We start from the raw sequence: 15767 nt of genomic DNA on the forward strand, positions 1-15767 counted from the left end.
CTACTTTAATTTTCCCTAAAATACCAAAAAAAAAAGGCATTAAAACTTTAAAATCACTTGAAGACGCAGTGATGGTCAAGTATGGTGGTGTTTTATACACAGCAGTTCGGGTGATTCTGTGTTGGTCAGCTTTATGTTCCCGCAGCAAAAGACCTGAGCAATTAGCTTACAAAAAGGAAATGTTTCCAATCCATGAATATGGGATGTCTTCCCATTTTTTGTGCATCCACTTCCATTTCTTGGTGAACATTTTAGAGTTTTCGTTATGAAGCTCTTGCACCTGTTTGGTTAAATGCATTCCTCAGTACTTTCTTTTTTATAGCTAAAGTAAGTCAAATTGCTTTCTTGACTTCAGTTTCAGATAAATCACTATTGGTGACTTACTAGCAACATTACTGATATTTTTGGCCTTAAATGGAGTTTATTAAAAGTTAGGAAAGAGAAATACAAAAGGGAGCGTGGTGGCCCAGGTGGGATCTGGAGGCCTTTCTTCCCCAGGAGCTTTCAAAACTTAGGCTAATCCATGGGAAGGGGGAACCAGGTGATTCCCACCCATAATCACTGAGGGGAGGGGCATGGCGGTCCCTGGCCAGGTGAGGGCGGTGCCTAAGCCACGGGATGGTCAATCTGAAATGCAGTGTTTTTCTATGAGTCCCAAACTTTCCCTGACTCTAGGCTGCCTCAGAGGCACCCTGACAAACAAGACCCCAAAAAAGTCTTTTTTGAGGTTGTTGAGAGACTGGAGTTCTCTCTTCTTCTGAATCTGCTTCAAGCTGTCAATCTGACAAGAGGCAGCAGACCCTCCCTACGAGGGAATTGTCGCTCCTATTTCTTTCCCTTGGGGCTCGTTTGGACCCAAGGTGTCTGAATTATTTTCAGCGTGTGGACATCTGGGTTGTTCATGGAGACCTTGTTTGTCTGTAGAGATCCATAGCCCTGTTGGTTCATGATTTGGGTCCTAAAGGCTTTTGTCCATTTTTCCTGGCTGTCTTCACCACATGCTGGTGGCAGGGTGGAGTCTGTGATCAGAAGACTTCCAAATTCTTTGTGTCCCGTGGGGAAGAATCCATGGCAGGACACGTGGGTGTAAAGGGAGTTTATTAAAAGTTAGGGAAGTTACAAAAGGGAGCATGGTGGACCCAGGTGGAGTCTGGAGACTGAGAGCGATGTTACAGACTTTTATGTGTTGATTTTGTACCTTGCAGTTTTGCTAAGTTTGCTTGCTAGTTCTAATAGTTTTTGGTGCATTCTTTGGGGGAGTTTATATATATATGATTGTGTCATCTGCAAAGAATTAAACTTTCTCTTTTCTAACTTTCTTTCTCTCTCTTTCGCTCTGGCTGAGACTTCCTGTACCATATCGATTAAAAGTGGCGAAGGCAGGCATCCTTGTCTTTCTTCAGATCTTAGAGAAAACGCTTTCAGCCGTTTCCCACTCATTATAACGTTGGTTGTTGGCTTATTGTGTCGTTATTGTGTCATTGCGATGTCGTTGTGATGTTGCAGAACGTCCCATCTGTCAGTGTTTTTGTGATGAAAGATGGTGGACCTTATCCGGTGCCTTTTCTGGACCTGTAGAGATGGTCACATGGCTTTTGACCTTTACTCTGTTCAAGTGGTGCGTCATCTTTATTGATTTGCATGTGAACCATCCTTGCACCCCAGCATGGACCCCACTTGACCTTGGTCAACAATTCTTTCAGTGTGCTGCTGAATTTGGTTTGCCAGTATTTTGTTGAGGATTTTTACATCTATGTTCATCAGAGATGTTGGCCTGTAGTTTTCTTTTCTTTTTGATGTGTCCTTGTCTGATTTTGGTACCAGGATAATGCTGGCCTTATAGAATGTGTTTGGTACAATTTCTTCCTTTTCAATATTGTGGAGTAATTTAAGAATAATTGGTATTTGTTCTTCTTTAAATATTTGGTAGAGCTCGGCAGCCTCTTGTCCTGGGGTTTTCTTTGACTTTTTGTACATTTCTATTTCTTATATTCTTGGCAATGAATAGTTTTTTTTTTTGGCAGTACTAGGGTTTGAACTCAGGGCTCACACTTGCTAGGCAGGTGCTCTCCCACTTGAGCCACTCCACCAGCCCTATTTTTGTGATGGGTTTTTTCAAGATAGGGCCTCACAAACTATTTTCCTGGGCTGACTTTGAACCATGATCCTCTGCCTCCTGAGTAGCTGGGATTAAAGGCATGAGCCACTGGTGCCCGTCTGAGTGTGTATCTTTTTTGAATGAAAGTTATTTTACCATATAAACAAATAGCTAAATTAAATTAGGTATCAATTACAATGCAAAAAAACTAAATCCTTCATTGATGAACTATTGTAAATTAGTTACTAATCTCAGAAAGAATGAAGGGAAAGAGGGAAGGAAAAAGAAAAAGAAAGGAAGGAAAAGGGGTGGGAAGAAGGTAAGAGGTATCGTAAAAGATGTTCGAGTGGGGAAATGGCTCTCCCTCCCCCTGGCTTATCACACTCACCCCTCTCCCTTCCCTCTGCTGCTGACGCCGTGCCCTCTCCTTGCAGTGCTCAGTCACCTGTGGTGTTGGAGTCCAGAGGAGGACGCAGGTATGTCAGAGGCTGACGGCCAAAGGCCAGCGCGTGCCCCTCAGCGACCTGATGTGCAAGGACCTCCCAGGACCCTCTCTCAGGAGACCCTGCCAGATGCCTGCCTGTGGCAGTAAGTACGAATCTGCACGTTTCACCTCCTTAGGCTGGTGCCACTCGTGTCACCCGCTGCGTTCGTTTCCCACAGCTCAGCACGCTTTCCAGTGTGGGGAGGCAAACCGCACAGAGCTCACTTGTGCCTGAGCCGTCAGCGGTGGGCTGTGGAGGACACAGCTTCTGAGAAAAACCATTTCAGTGCGTCTTTGAGTGGCTCTGTGACCTCTGCTTCACCACGGTCCCCCGTTGAGTCATGAGCGAGCTGTCAAGCTGACATCCTTCCTGCCTTTGTCAGAGTGTGTTTGAACTCGTCCTATTACCAGGAGAGGAGCTGAGTGTCTTTAAGCAGTCAAGTATTTTCCCACTTAATTAATCTAAACCCAGCAAGGATGAAAACATGAAGTGCCGCCGGCTTACACGAATGGGAGTTTGGATAGCGCTTCAGTTAATTATAAATAACAAGCTTGCCAAGAGTTACGATCATGGCCTCCTGCTCGAAGCTAACACGCGCTGTGCTCGTTCGTGTGGGTGTCCGTGTGCATCGGAGGACACATTTACGCGTGCACGTGCGCATTTCACGTACGCGACTCGGCGAGTGAAGCCAGGTTGTCACAAAGCAGGTGAAGGAGGCCAAGAGGTGGTAGGAGGTGGGGGACAGGGACACTGGGACAAGAGCTCCTGATCCTGTCCTGCTTTGCTTTGGTCACTGTCTTTAATTTTCACTCATAAATGACATTGTCTACGTCAGGCACCCCTCCCGAGCTCGCTTATGGTAAGGGAAAAAGACGTGAGCTAGTCTTACTTTAGTGCTGTGTGTGCATGCGTGCATATGTGTGTCTGTATGTGTGTGCATGTCTATGTGTGTATATGTGTGTGTATCTATGTATGTGTGTATATGTGCGTGCATGTGTATGTGTGTGTGTGTGCGTGTCTATGTGCCTGTGTGTGTGTGTGTTCGTGTGTATGTATGTCTGTGTGTGTATCTATGTATGCGTGCCTATGTGTGTGTGTGTCTCTTGGGTTCACTGACAAGTTTCCTGGAGAAACTCACAAAACAAAATAATAAAATCATTAAGTTGGACTGGCGGAGTGGCTCACATGGTAAGAGCACCTGCCTAGCAAGCATGAAGCCCTGAGTTCAAACCCCAATGCCACCCAAATGAATTGATAAGTAAATAAATCAAAGCATTGAGTTACATCGGAAAGGAATAAGGTTTATCGAGCACTTACTGAGGGGAGTTCCCTGCATTGTCTCATTCAGTGCCCTCAATAACACTGGGCACAGACATTGACCTCATTTAGGGACACGGAGGGACTTAGGGACTTAGGGAAGGTCTGAGACTCGCCCAGAGCCCCATGGCTTTGGACCCTTTGTCCTGTTTGACCACAGCTCTGTCTGACTCCTGAGCCCATGCTCTTAGCCGCCTCTTTCTGCTGTTTTGCGGTCAGCATTACAATTTCTCTCCTGGGAATCATTTGAGAACAAATTTTCAAAATCTTGAGATTCGAAAAACTTGAGATTCCAAGTTTTACACTCCCCTGGAAGTCAGGAATGTCTGAGGCAAATGGCTCACGGGTGTGCGTTGATGCAGCCTCCTATCTGTCTGATTGCTGGTAATTGTGGATGGCGCACAGCATTGTGACTAGCCTGTCAGCTGCCTTAAAGGAGAATGGCAAAAAAGTCCTACTGTCAGCTCCCTCTAAAGTGTTCCTCTAAGATGTGGGAATACATTGTGGTCAGGAGGACATGCAGAGTGCCACAGGGTGAAATTAAAAGTCATATGGCTCAAAATGGAGAGCAGGAAAAATTACAAGTTTTAGAGAAAAAAAGCAAGAAGAAAAAAGACAGTAGTATTTTTCCTTTACCCCACTATTCCCCAGCCTGCTGTACACACAAGTCGTGTGTGCAGTAGACAGGAGACAGGAGTGTGTACTCCCAGCAGTGGCCAGGTCACCCTGAGCTGGACACCCACTTCAGCTGCCTTGGCCTCTGGTCATCATCTTGAACCAGTGGCCCTCACTTGGCCTTTCTTTGGTTGCTTCTCTCGCCAGGCTTTCACACCACGATGACATGGGGTTGAGGGCTGAATGTGGCAATCTCCCAGCCTCCCTGCCCTCTTCAGCAGCCCACGAACACTTGATAATTAGGCTCTCCTCACCAGACCTTCCAAGGCACTGTGGCACGAGGCGTAGAGTCACGGCAATGGTGGGACAAGAAAGAAAGCGGTCAAGGCAACTGTTGTGGATGTCCTCTGGCTCCTGAAGCTGGTTTGCGTGGCAGACTGACACACAGACCCAAAAGGAGGACCTACAGAAGAGAGGTTTTCGTTCTCCAGAAAATCCCCAAATGTGGCATTTCTCACATCCTGCACAGCAAGAGAGGACAGGCCTGGCTTAGCCTGGTCACATAGCTCAGAATTCCCTGCAGAAGCTGCTGTGGGCACCTGGCCATTCTGCAGAGTGGCCGATGCCCTTGCCTACTCAGTGTTGCCATGATGGGGCACTTCCAGATTTAGGAGGAGATAGTCCCCCAAAACCAGAACAGACTTTTGCCCAAGAACTGTGTCCAGTGATGCCACACTCAGGGCAGTGCTCTGAAGGAATCTATAGGAGTCCTAAGGGAGGAATTGGTTCAATGGTGTGGAACCAGTCAGGGCTCACGACTTTCTATCATTGGCTGGACTCCCAAGCCACTTCCTAATCAGTGGGTAGTGTGAGCAAATGCCTAAGCAGGGCTGGGAAGGAGGCCAGCTGGGGCCACAGAACCTACCTTGCTGTGAATACGCACTCAGCCCAGAGGGAGCAGCTGGGTTCCTGCCACAGCTCATCACCAAGGCTAAGCCCTGCTGCCCCCCTGCAGGCTCCATGACCTGTCTTGGGTCCCGTCACCTTTAAGCTCCAAGCTCAGCTGAGGGAGGTCTGGCTACCAATGGACCTGGAGTTAATCAGGAGCCATCTCACACTGGCCGCTGGGCATCGGATGCTTTATGGACCTCAACCAGCCCCAACTTCATGACTCTGAAATTAGCAAGCCCAGCCTCTCTACTTCCACTTGCTGGAGTCTCTGAGCTTCCCGGGTACACCTACGATCTGCTCAGGGACCAAAATGCATTGTACAAGAGGAAGCAGACTTCCTCCCACATCACAGCCCCCTCAGAAGCACCCCAGAACACACCGATGCTTCCCTCAGGTGAAGTAAGGTGGGGGGAGACAGGATCTGAGGGTACCCTCCTAGGCCCCAGCCTGTTGACTAGTGTTGGTGACCAGGAACAAATGAAGCCCAGTCTTGGCTGGACTTGCCTTTGTCATCTGGCCAGGGGGTCACAGAACTCAGCTGTGAGAGCCCATTGTGTGTCTGCTACTGTGTTGTGCACATGATATAAACAATCTGACTGAGTTTTATCATTCCTCTGATGAAAGGTTCCAGCACAACCCACTTTGACAGTAGGATAGCTGAGGCCCAGAGAGATCCAGTGACTTATCCAGTAGGAGCTGAGATCCAAACTCAGATTGGTCTGGCCTCAGAGTCCCTGTTCTACCTGTTGTTTTCTGATCACAGCTACCAGTGCTTCTGTGCACCCCATGCTAGTTTAGCGGACACATCTAGGTCACATCTTCAGTCACTGACTTCATCCTCCTTTTCAGACCCTTTAAATGCATTCACTAACATTTCCCCTTTTGCTTCTTCCCTCAGACTTGGGGTACCTATGGCTCCAAGCCAGACTAGGTTTCCAAGGGCCACCCTGCCCAATCGTGGAGGCCAAACATCCCAGGCTAGCCTCTCGTTGGTGGAAATGTGTACCTAGAGGCCATTGTGATTATGGCATAGAACAAACCTCTCTCAAATGCAGCAATAACCGTTCTCTATCCCACTGAGCCGTTTGACCTCATGCCTCCCCAGTCCAGGGCTTTGTAAAATAATTCACATATTTTCTAGCAATTCACTCAAATGAATGAATTTGCCACAAGTACTGGAATATTGTGAAATAAGCTCCAACGTTTGGATGTATAATATTCCTGTTTAATTTTTGCATGCTTTTAAAGAACTAAAAAAAGATGTGTTTGTAGACTTGGAAGTTACTGACAGAAAGATTTTATTTTTGAGTTTTCTATATATTTTTTTTTGCATTTGCTTTTCTCTCTTTTTGTCCTGCAGAAATGAAACCAGAGACAAAGACAAGACTTAGAGAGCAGGGGCCTGAGATTCTCAGTGTCCAGCGAGTCTACATTCAGACAAGGGAGGAGACGATCCACCTGACCATCGGCAGTCGAGCTTACTTGCTGCCCAACACATCTGTGATAATCAAGTGTCCTGTGCGACGGTTCCAGAAATCCCTGATCCAATGGGAGAAGGACGGCCACTGTCTGCAGAACTCCAAACGCCTTGGCATCACCAAGTCGGGGTCCCTCAAGATCCACAGCCTCGCGGCCCCCGACATCGGCGTGTACCGCTGCGTTGCTGGCTCTGCGTGGGAAAGTGTCGTCCTCAAACTCATCGGGACAGACAACAGGCTCATCGCACACCCGTCCCTCCGAGAGCACGTGAGGGAATCCCCAGGTGCGGACCACGGTGCAGCCAACAGTGTGGGGACCACGTGGCACAAGGTGCAGCAGACGTGGAGCAACAAAAATGAGCTTTACCTGAGCGATGGCCACATTCACAGCCAGCCTTTCCTGAGAACTCTGCTGGGCCGCTGTCGCAATCCCACGGGAAGCACTGACTCCTGGGAGCTTGAGAAAAAGCAGTTCGAAGCTGCAGTCAGGCAGGGAGCCTACAGCATGGAGGCCACTCAGTTTGACGAGCTGATAAGGAACATGAGTCAGCTGATGGAGACAGGCGAGGTCAGCGATGACATGGCGTCCCAGGTGATATACCAGCTGGTAGCCGAGTTAGCCACCATGCAGCCAGCGCAGGTGCAGTGGCGGGGCATCCAGGAAGAGGAGCCACCCATGGCTCAGCTCAGAGGGGGAGCAGGACGTGTGTCCCAAAGCTCAAAAGGGGTGAACTCAGGCAAGCTGACATTTAAGCCTAAAGGACCTGCACTCACGAGGCAAAGCCAAGCCCCTTCAGTTTCATTTAATAAAACAGTTAGTGTGAGGATTGGAAAGACAGTATACATTACAAAGAAGACAGAGGTCATTGAGATACTGTGCGACCCTCTGAGCCCCAGTGAGGTGACATATGCGTGGACCAAGGATGGAGAGCCATTACAAGCCTCGGGCAGGTGAGTAAGGGTAGAACACCAGGCTCATTTTGTAGTGTCTTCTAAATGGCTGTTCTCCATTTCCTGGAAACATCTTCTTTCATAGCAGTTTTATTACCTTTTGAGTTGGTAGACATTAACCGGAGGTTCATGATGGGAACTCCACACGTGTGTACAGATTCCTTCTCCTAAGAATGCTTCCATCCCAAATAGAACTAAAGAGGGGCTGGTGGAGTGGCTCAAATGGTAAAGTGCCTGCCTAGCAAGCATGAGGACCCAAGTTCAAACCCAAGCACCACCAAAACCAAAAAGAAACTCATCAGGAAAACACAAAATGAAACTGAAGAGTCAGGTGCCACCTGTAATCCCAGCTACTCAGGAGGCAGAGGTCAGGAGGATCGCAGTTCAAGGCCAGCCCCAGGCAAATAGTTCATAAGATCCTATCTTGAAAAAAACCCACCACACACAGAGAGAAAAGGGGGGCTGGTGGAGTGGCTCAAGTGGTAGAGCGTCTGCTTAGCAAGAATGAGGCCCTGAGTTCAAACCCCATTACCACCAAATAAAAAAAAACTCTCAAGCCTTCTGGTCCTAGGACCCCTTTAAATATAAAAATGATGGAATAACCCAGAGAGATTTTTATTAATGTGAGTTATATCTGTTACTATTTAGCTTGTTAGAAACCAAACCCGAGAAGAATTTAAAATTATGTAGTAATCCATTAGATGAAATAATGGTGAGCCCGTCACATTACACAAATAACATAGCTTTTAAAAGCAAGAGCAGTACCCCAAATTTCTGGTAATGGTGGAATTCCTTTATCTCTCTGAAAAGCTGTCCAGTGTCTGACTTAATAAATTAAGGCGCCCCTCTGCATGCTTGGGTAGTCTGAGAAGCGCTGCTGCGTCTGTTACTACCTGTTGTGTTTGTTGAAATACACGTCAAAAGTTTCCGTCCTGCGGATACGCTAGTTGGAGAGGGATCTGTTTCAATACCCCTTCCAGACAGCCGTGGACGGTCTTCACGAATGCCTCACTAACACTGGACAATGGCCGTTTCCCAAAGATCTGAAGTCGTTTACAACACGCTCCTACTCGTGCAGCGATGTCTGTGCATCGGTCTTGCGCTTTGAATGGGGCTTTTCCCTCGTGGGAGATCTTGTAGCACCATTCATTGGTCATTTGTAGAATATTGGCTCACTGAGGTACACAGCTCCTCAAATGTTCACGCATCTCACTATACAAACTAAAAATACACACATTCTTTAATATCCCTGTCAGAAAAAGAAACTAAGTTTTAGGGAGCTGTCAAGTTCACAATGTTTATACTAGGTTTCCAGAATTGTAATTTTCACTTGAAAGCTCAAATTTTATCATTGGCCACAAATACTGCCGGTTATTTTAAATTGGCCAGCTCACTGTGTTCACTTAAATATATGTGGATGTGTGGAAAGATAGAGATAGACAATAGATAGGTAGATAAATAGATGTATAGGTAGAGATGGAAAGAGAGAAAGCAAGAACAAGAGAGAGAGAGAGATGTACAAAATACCCAAGTGCAAATCCTAGTGTGCCCTTGTGGTCACAGCTGGTCTGCCAGTCACCCTTCAGATACAAACCACGTTCTGCAAAACAGAGCTGGTTATCCTCCCCTGCAGTCACACCAAGCACTTCTGCACGAGCTGAAACTCTTTCTACTCCAGGGTTGAGAGTCAGTAAAATTGTCGGTTTACTGACTGCCGGGACTGCCACACTGGGGGACTCTGCCCTGGCTCTTGCTGAGGTCACCACTGCCTGTGCTGCCACTGCCAAGGTCAAGGCGACCGCAGAAAGGAAAAGTGGTTCCGTATTGTCATGAAAACAGTTTTCGTCTCACTGACCCATAGGTCACGGGCCACCCTGGGGAGACTGCTGACTGAGTCCACAGCTTTGTCATACAAATTGTGGGGAGACGGAGGCTGAGAAAGCTGAAGTGACCAGTTGGCCTGAGTGAGGCCCTTGAAGCTCTGCAGTGACACGGGGGAGCATGGCGGTTTAGAGAAATGCTTGTTGAGTTGAGGTGGTTCTGGTTTGACTCCATAGAAAGGGACCAGCCTAAGGTTCTGAGGCTGAGACTCCAGGAGCACACATAAAGAGGAGGCTTTGACATTGTACACCGGCTCAGATGCCTTCTGCATAGGTCAGATTGACCATTCGAAATTGAAGCGATCTCCCACACGCCTAGACAAAGTTCTTTTTTATATTTTTTTCTCTGAAATTTACCCAATTAATCTGTCCACTTATGTTTAATTTCCTTTAAGAAACGAAGGTTCTCACCTTTAGATACGCTTTTCTGAGTCTCACAAATCTCCATTATGATAATTCAGAAATGTTTCTGAGAGCCATTGTCCAACAAGAGGAAACCACATAGGTGTAGAGTGGCTATTTGGGTGACAACTGAGTGACATCTCAGCTGAGGTGGGAAGGCTGTGGCTGGGTCAGTCAGGGATAGGGTCCATAGAAGAAGGTCAGCTTTGCTACTACTTCAAAGCCAAGGTCAGATGCATTAAGGAACTCTACCTGCTGGTTCTCCAGCCCCATGACTGAACCAGTGGGATCGGAGTGGCCCCACCTGGCAGGTAAAGTTCATTTGTGCTCAGCGAGTTCAAGTCTCACTGACTTCTTATGGGCTACTAAATCGAGTCCCAGAAAACAGAGACATTACTTGAGAATTGCAAGATCATACAAACACATATATGAAACTTTAGGAAAACTTGTATGTTTATTTTGCGTGTACATATAGTTGCTGGTTATAACTGTCCACCCTCAATAGGAATTTGACAGTGAAAACCTCACCCTATTGGCAACTCAGTCTGCCGCAGTCCTGCTGCTGTGTAGCTGGCTGGCTGTTCTGACTTCTGTCCTCTTCTGTGTATTTCTTTGTGTGTTGCAGGGTGGCTTCCATCCTCCTGTACCTTTGCTCTGTGCCACTGCTCTGTTGTATTCCTGTCATTCCTCTATTCAGTCTTTGAAGTTTTTAAAGAACTTGCTACCTAAAACGCACTGTGCTAAGCCCTCAGACTGCACAGCTGTGAATGAGATCTGGCTCCTGTCCTTGAAAAGGTCACAACAGGGTGGGAAGAAACAGATAGTTCATCATGTCAATATGTGAACCGGAGAGGGAGCCCGAGGGTGGAGGATAACCACAGGAGCACCGGGACACTTTGCAGGGGAGAGCACATCTGATCCAGGACTCCGGGGTAGGTTGGACTTCCCCAGAAAGGGAAGCTCAGATGGTGGAAGACCATGGAACACATGTTCTGGAAACAGCTAGACATTCATTACGGCTGGAGCACAGGGCCAGCAACATGAAGTGATGGGAATCGAGGAAGTGACCCAGCTCAGCTCATGAGGACCCAGTATTCAGAGGACGGAGCAGTCCACGTTGCTAAGACCTCAAAGTGAGGTGGTGGAGTACGTAGAATTTGGACCACTGATCCAGGGTTAAAGCACATTCAAATCATTGAGAAAATAAATAAATAATAAAAGCAGAACCAAGACTCTTTCTCACTCCTCTGAATAATTATCTAATTAGTTAGGACACACCTGTCAACTGATTCTTGAGGCAGGACTTACATTCAGTTTCATTGGTAACTGGAAAACTGTAAGGAACTCGTGCAGTTCCTGCTTGATTCTTAACATGGTGGTCAGAATCCAACGCTAACTCTAGGCTTAGCCTCGTTACCTCCAGTGACTTCTGTGGTGGACTTGATCCACTGCAGTCAGCCTTACCCAAAGCCCACACCTTCCCTGTGTGAAAGTCCACACCTCCTGTCTGTTAGGAGAGATTGGGCAGAAAACGGGGGTTTAAAATTCAGCAAACTAATACATTTGCTGGCTCATTTTTTTTTTCTTTTTTGGTGGTACTGGGGTTTGAACTCAGGGCCTCATGCTTACTAGACAGGTGCTCTACCACTTGAACCACTCCTCCACCCCTGTTTTGTGATGGGTTTTTTCCAGATAGGGTCTCGTGGACTGTTTGGGCCGGCTTTGAACCGTGATCCTCTTGATCTCTGCTTCCCAAGTAGCTAGCATTATAGGCGTGAGCCTCTCCTCCCCTTGCCCCCACCAGCTGCTAAGCTTATCTTTTTAAAAATGTAATTGATTAAGGGTTGAGTCCATCCCAAAGACTCTGTTCTCGTGTTAAGTGGCATGGGAAGCCTAGGTGTCTATTCAGTTGTGATGTACCATGAGTCCAATGCACGAGGAAAGCCTTCCCACCCTCCGCATCTACCTGGTTCTCTCCTGTGGACAGGGATCACCACCACCTTCTTGCAGGACCCCTGCCAGTGCAAAGCCTGTGCTTTGCAGTCTTCAAAGTGTCACTTGAATGCATTCTTTGTTCAACTCTTCTGCAGGGTAACTGTGGATGACACTGGGACACTCCAGATACGAAATCCTACAAGGAGAGAACAGGGACTGTATGAATGTTCTGTGGCTAGCCATCTCAGCTCACATGTGGAAAGTTCTTCTGTGCTGTATGCAGGTAATGTCCGTGATTGAAACCTAGACTGTCTGTACACACACATACACACACGTGCACACATGCACACACAATTTTCTAATATTGAACTCTAGAGCAACAGTTCTCAAGCTTGAACATGCAGCTCAGCCACCTGCAGGGCTTGGGAAGGCAGGTGGCTGGCTCCACCCTAGAGGGCTGCCCGGTAGGTTTGGGATGAGCCTGAGGACTGATGGGGCTGGAGGCGGCATAACTGAAGTGGTAGAGCATCTGCTTAGACAGTGTGGGGCCTTGAGTTCAAACCTCAGTACCACCAGAAATGAACATACAAATAAAAAGCCCAAATACACCGAGAGCCGGCATTGCTAAGCTGTTCCTGAGAGATGCTGGCCCTGCCGGTTGGAGGACCACACTCTGGAAACAGCTGCTCTCCAGCTCACTTTCAAAGCATTGGGAATTAATGAGACAGAGTTTAATCGCTGCTATTGATATCAGGGACGTTGCTTCTTTTCTCTTTTTCTTTCTTTTTAAAGTTCCACCAGCCAAGGATGGAGAATTATCCTTGAAAGGTTGGCATGTCCCTCCCAATGGAAGGGCATCTCTGCCAGTGCTTGGACTGCCTCCAGGAGGCTGCAATTCTGCATTAGTGTCCGGCTTCACAGGCCTGGGACAATGCCATTCTGATATTAAAATGTGTTACTATAAAGGAATATTTTAGGTGGTAAAGTTTTAAGTAGTGTTTCCGGGTGGCAAGCTGGTGTTCTGGGACTAAATAAAAACAAGAGAGCCACTGCCCAGCTTCCTCCTCTGTGCTTTCTAGCATTCGTGACTAAAATCAACCAAGACAGGAGCAGGGACAACACCAGTGACTAGAATCCAGTGTTTGTTCAGCTAAGTGCCGGGCTTTGTGACAGATGCTTCACTCTCAGGAGGAGGTTGGAGCAGTTGACTTTAGAAGGTCCTCGGATCTGTATGGCTTGAGCATTCTGAGCCTTCTCTTTGGCTGCCTTCCCAGGGCAGAGCCTGACTGCTCCCGGACTGTCCTGTCCTGTGAATATTAGCTCCTTTCCAGAAAGCTTGGTTCCAAGGTTCTGGAACTCCAGGGGAACAGGAGCTCTCCCCGCCCCGTACCTCTTAAGTCTGCCCTTAAGCCATCCCAGAAGGGTCTAGATTCCCGCTAGAGCCTCTGTGATGTCCTCAGAGCCATGGATGGGCTGACAGCCAAAGTGCTCCCTGCCTCAGGGTTCCTGTTTTGTCACTTCTCAAGACAGCTTCCCGAGACCCCGAGGCACTCCAGGAGAGAATGGAACAGAATGTTTGACGACACAAAAGTGACTGTTGTAGATTCCCTCCCCTAGAACACATGGTTCCCAACATGCTATTTCCTCATGTATTAGCTGTGCGTGGGTGATGAAACAGGTTAAAGAAGTGTCACCTGTCCCCACAGGAGCTACACATCAGTGTTGGAGCAGGAAAACCAGCCGTTGCAGCAGTGCAACCCTAGAGCTCTGTCAAATGCCCTGTGTGGGGTGAAGCCTTCTCTTTCCCCTCATGCTCCCTGGGCAACCCCCAACCCCCTGTGCCGTGAAGGTGTCGCCCACCAGCCCGGGCATGAGTGTGTTTTCCTCCTCTGATTCCCCTTGTCCATCGCACACGGACATAGGTGCATCTCACAGGTGCCAAAGCATTTTTCCTGAATGAGTTGATGAACTGATCTTCTAACTAGCCAGCAGAATCCAAGGAATCACAAGTCCTTGACGCTTTGTAACCTGGTTTTTATTATGTTATTTTCATGCAAGTTTTATGCAGGTGTTTGTTTCACGTTAGTTAAAATGCTAAATTTGAATTTCCAAGATGGGAGCACCTCTGATCTTGTTACCCTGGAGCAGACCATAGAGTGGACACTTGGGAAACACTTTAACTGAATAGAACTTTGTCTTATTCTTATCTCAATGTGAGAGGGTTCCCAGAGGCCAGGGGACAAGGGGATGAATCAGGACCTTCTGCCCTGTCTCTACCAGTGGCCCCCTCCCCAACACCCCACATCCCTTCTTCCAGAAAATTCCAGGTGGTCCCAAGCCCTGGTGTGTTTGGGCTGTGCTTCAGCTTACCTGAGGCTGCATGGCAGAGACATTATTCCTGCTCTCTGTGCCTTCTTTGCATCTTCTGAACTGAATTCCTTCTTTTTCAAATATTTGAAGGGGAATTATCCACAATTTTGGTTATAAAACCAAAATATCCTCATAATTTATATACAATTATTACAGTTTACCCATCTACCTACCCATCCATCCACCCATCCATTCATCCACTTATCCATCCACCCACCCACCTACCTACCTATCCATCCATTAATCCATCCATCCATCCACCCACCCATCTACTCATCCATCCATCCATCCACTCATCCATCCATCCACCCACCCACCTATCCATCCATCCATCCATTCACCCACCCATCCTTCCACCCATCTGCTGAGCACCTGTAGCTATGTGTTGAAGCCCCCGTTGGGCATTCTCAGGGACGCAGAGAGAAAAGCACTCTATCCTGATCTCAGAGAGATCAACAAAACTCATCAAGTGCAGCACAGTTTACCAAACAGCTTAGAGTCCAGAACTAACACGGTTTCCTGTTCCCTTTGAATTAAGAGGCACCTGTCATCTTGTCTAATGAAAGAAATATCACCAAACCAGAGAACAACCACCTGTCGGTCGTGGTGGGAGGTGTTGTGGAGGCAGCCTGTGGAGCAAATGTGACAATCCGATGTCCTGTAAAAGGTAAGCATAGCCATTGCCAGTGGAGAGGGTGCACAGCTAGCCAGCTGCCAGGGATGACAGCTGACATTTCAGTGCTCCAGACATCAGCCTGGTAGGCTCAAAAGTTTGATTTTCAGTGCACTGATAGTGGAGCTAACTCCCAAGTATGAGCTCATACCAGCTTACTATAAGACCAGCGTGTGAAACAGAGTGCAGGTTTACGTGTCTCCTGTGTGGACTGTGACTGCAACCGCAGTGTTCCTATCGGCAAGACCAGATCACTCTGGCCTGTAGGCAGGTCTGCAGGAGAGCACAGCTTTCAGTCACATGGTTTCTTGGTGAACACAGGGTCTGAGAGAGGGGACTTGTTGGAAACTGTTAGATGTCTCTTCCACCAAGACAAAGGCCGTGCTTGGCAAAGCTGGGTCTGGGAGCAGGAACATCAGTGTCCCCTGCCAGACTCTGACTGGACTGTCCATGGGTGGGCACCAGCAGCTTGTGTTTCTGTGGGTTTTTCTGCTGTGTTTACAACTGCAGGCAAACCTTCTTTCTAACAGACTCACTTTTTATTTTTTCAGTGCTGGGGATTGAACCCAGGGCTTTGTGTGTCTAGGCAAGCAAAATACCCCTGAGCTACAT

The 15767-nt window shown here is 47.7% G+C and overlaps 1 protein-coding gene across 1 annotated transcript in view; it reads left to right on the top strand.

Moving 5' to 3' along the window:
* Window positions 1-15767, top strand: part of Adamtsl3 (ADAMTS like 3) — a 252154-nt gene that overhangs the window by 200900 nt on the left and 35487 nt on the right. Inside the window, exons 20-23 of the mRNA XM_020176611.2 lie at window positions 2533-2686; window positions 6827-7895; window positions 12268-12395; window positions 15021-15149. Of these exons, the coding sequence (XP_020032200.2) occupies window positions 2533-2686; window positions 6827-7895; window positions 12268-12395; window positions 15021-15149 (1480 nt within the window). The remainder of the gene's footprint in view (window positions 1-2532; window positions 2687-6826; window positions 7896-12267; window positions 12396-15020; window positions 15150-15767) is intronic.

This window comes from Castor canadensis, chromosome 19 (genome assembly GCF_047511655.1).
Source record: "Castor canadensis chromosome 19, mCasCan1.hap1v2, whole genome shotgun sequence".
Classification (NCBI taxonomy): domain Eukaryota; kingdom Metazoa; phylum Chordata; class Mammalia; order Rodentia; family Castoridae; genus Castor; species Castor canadensis.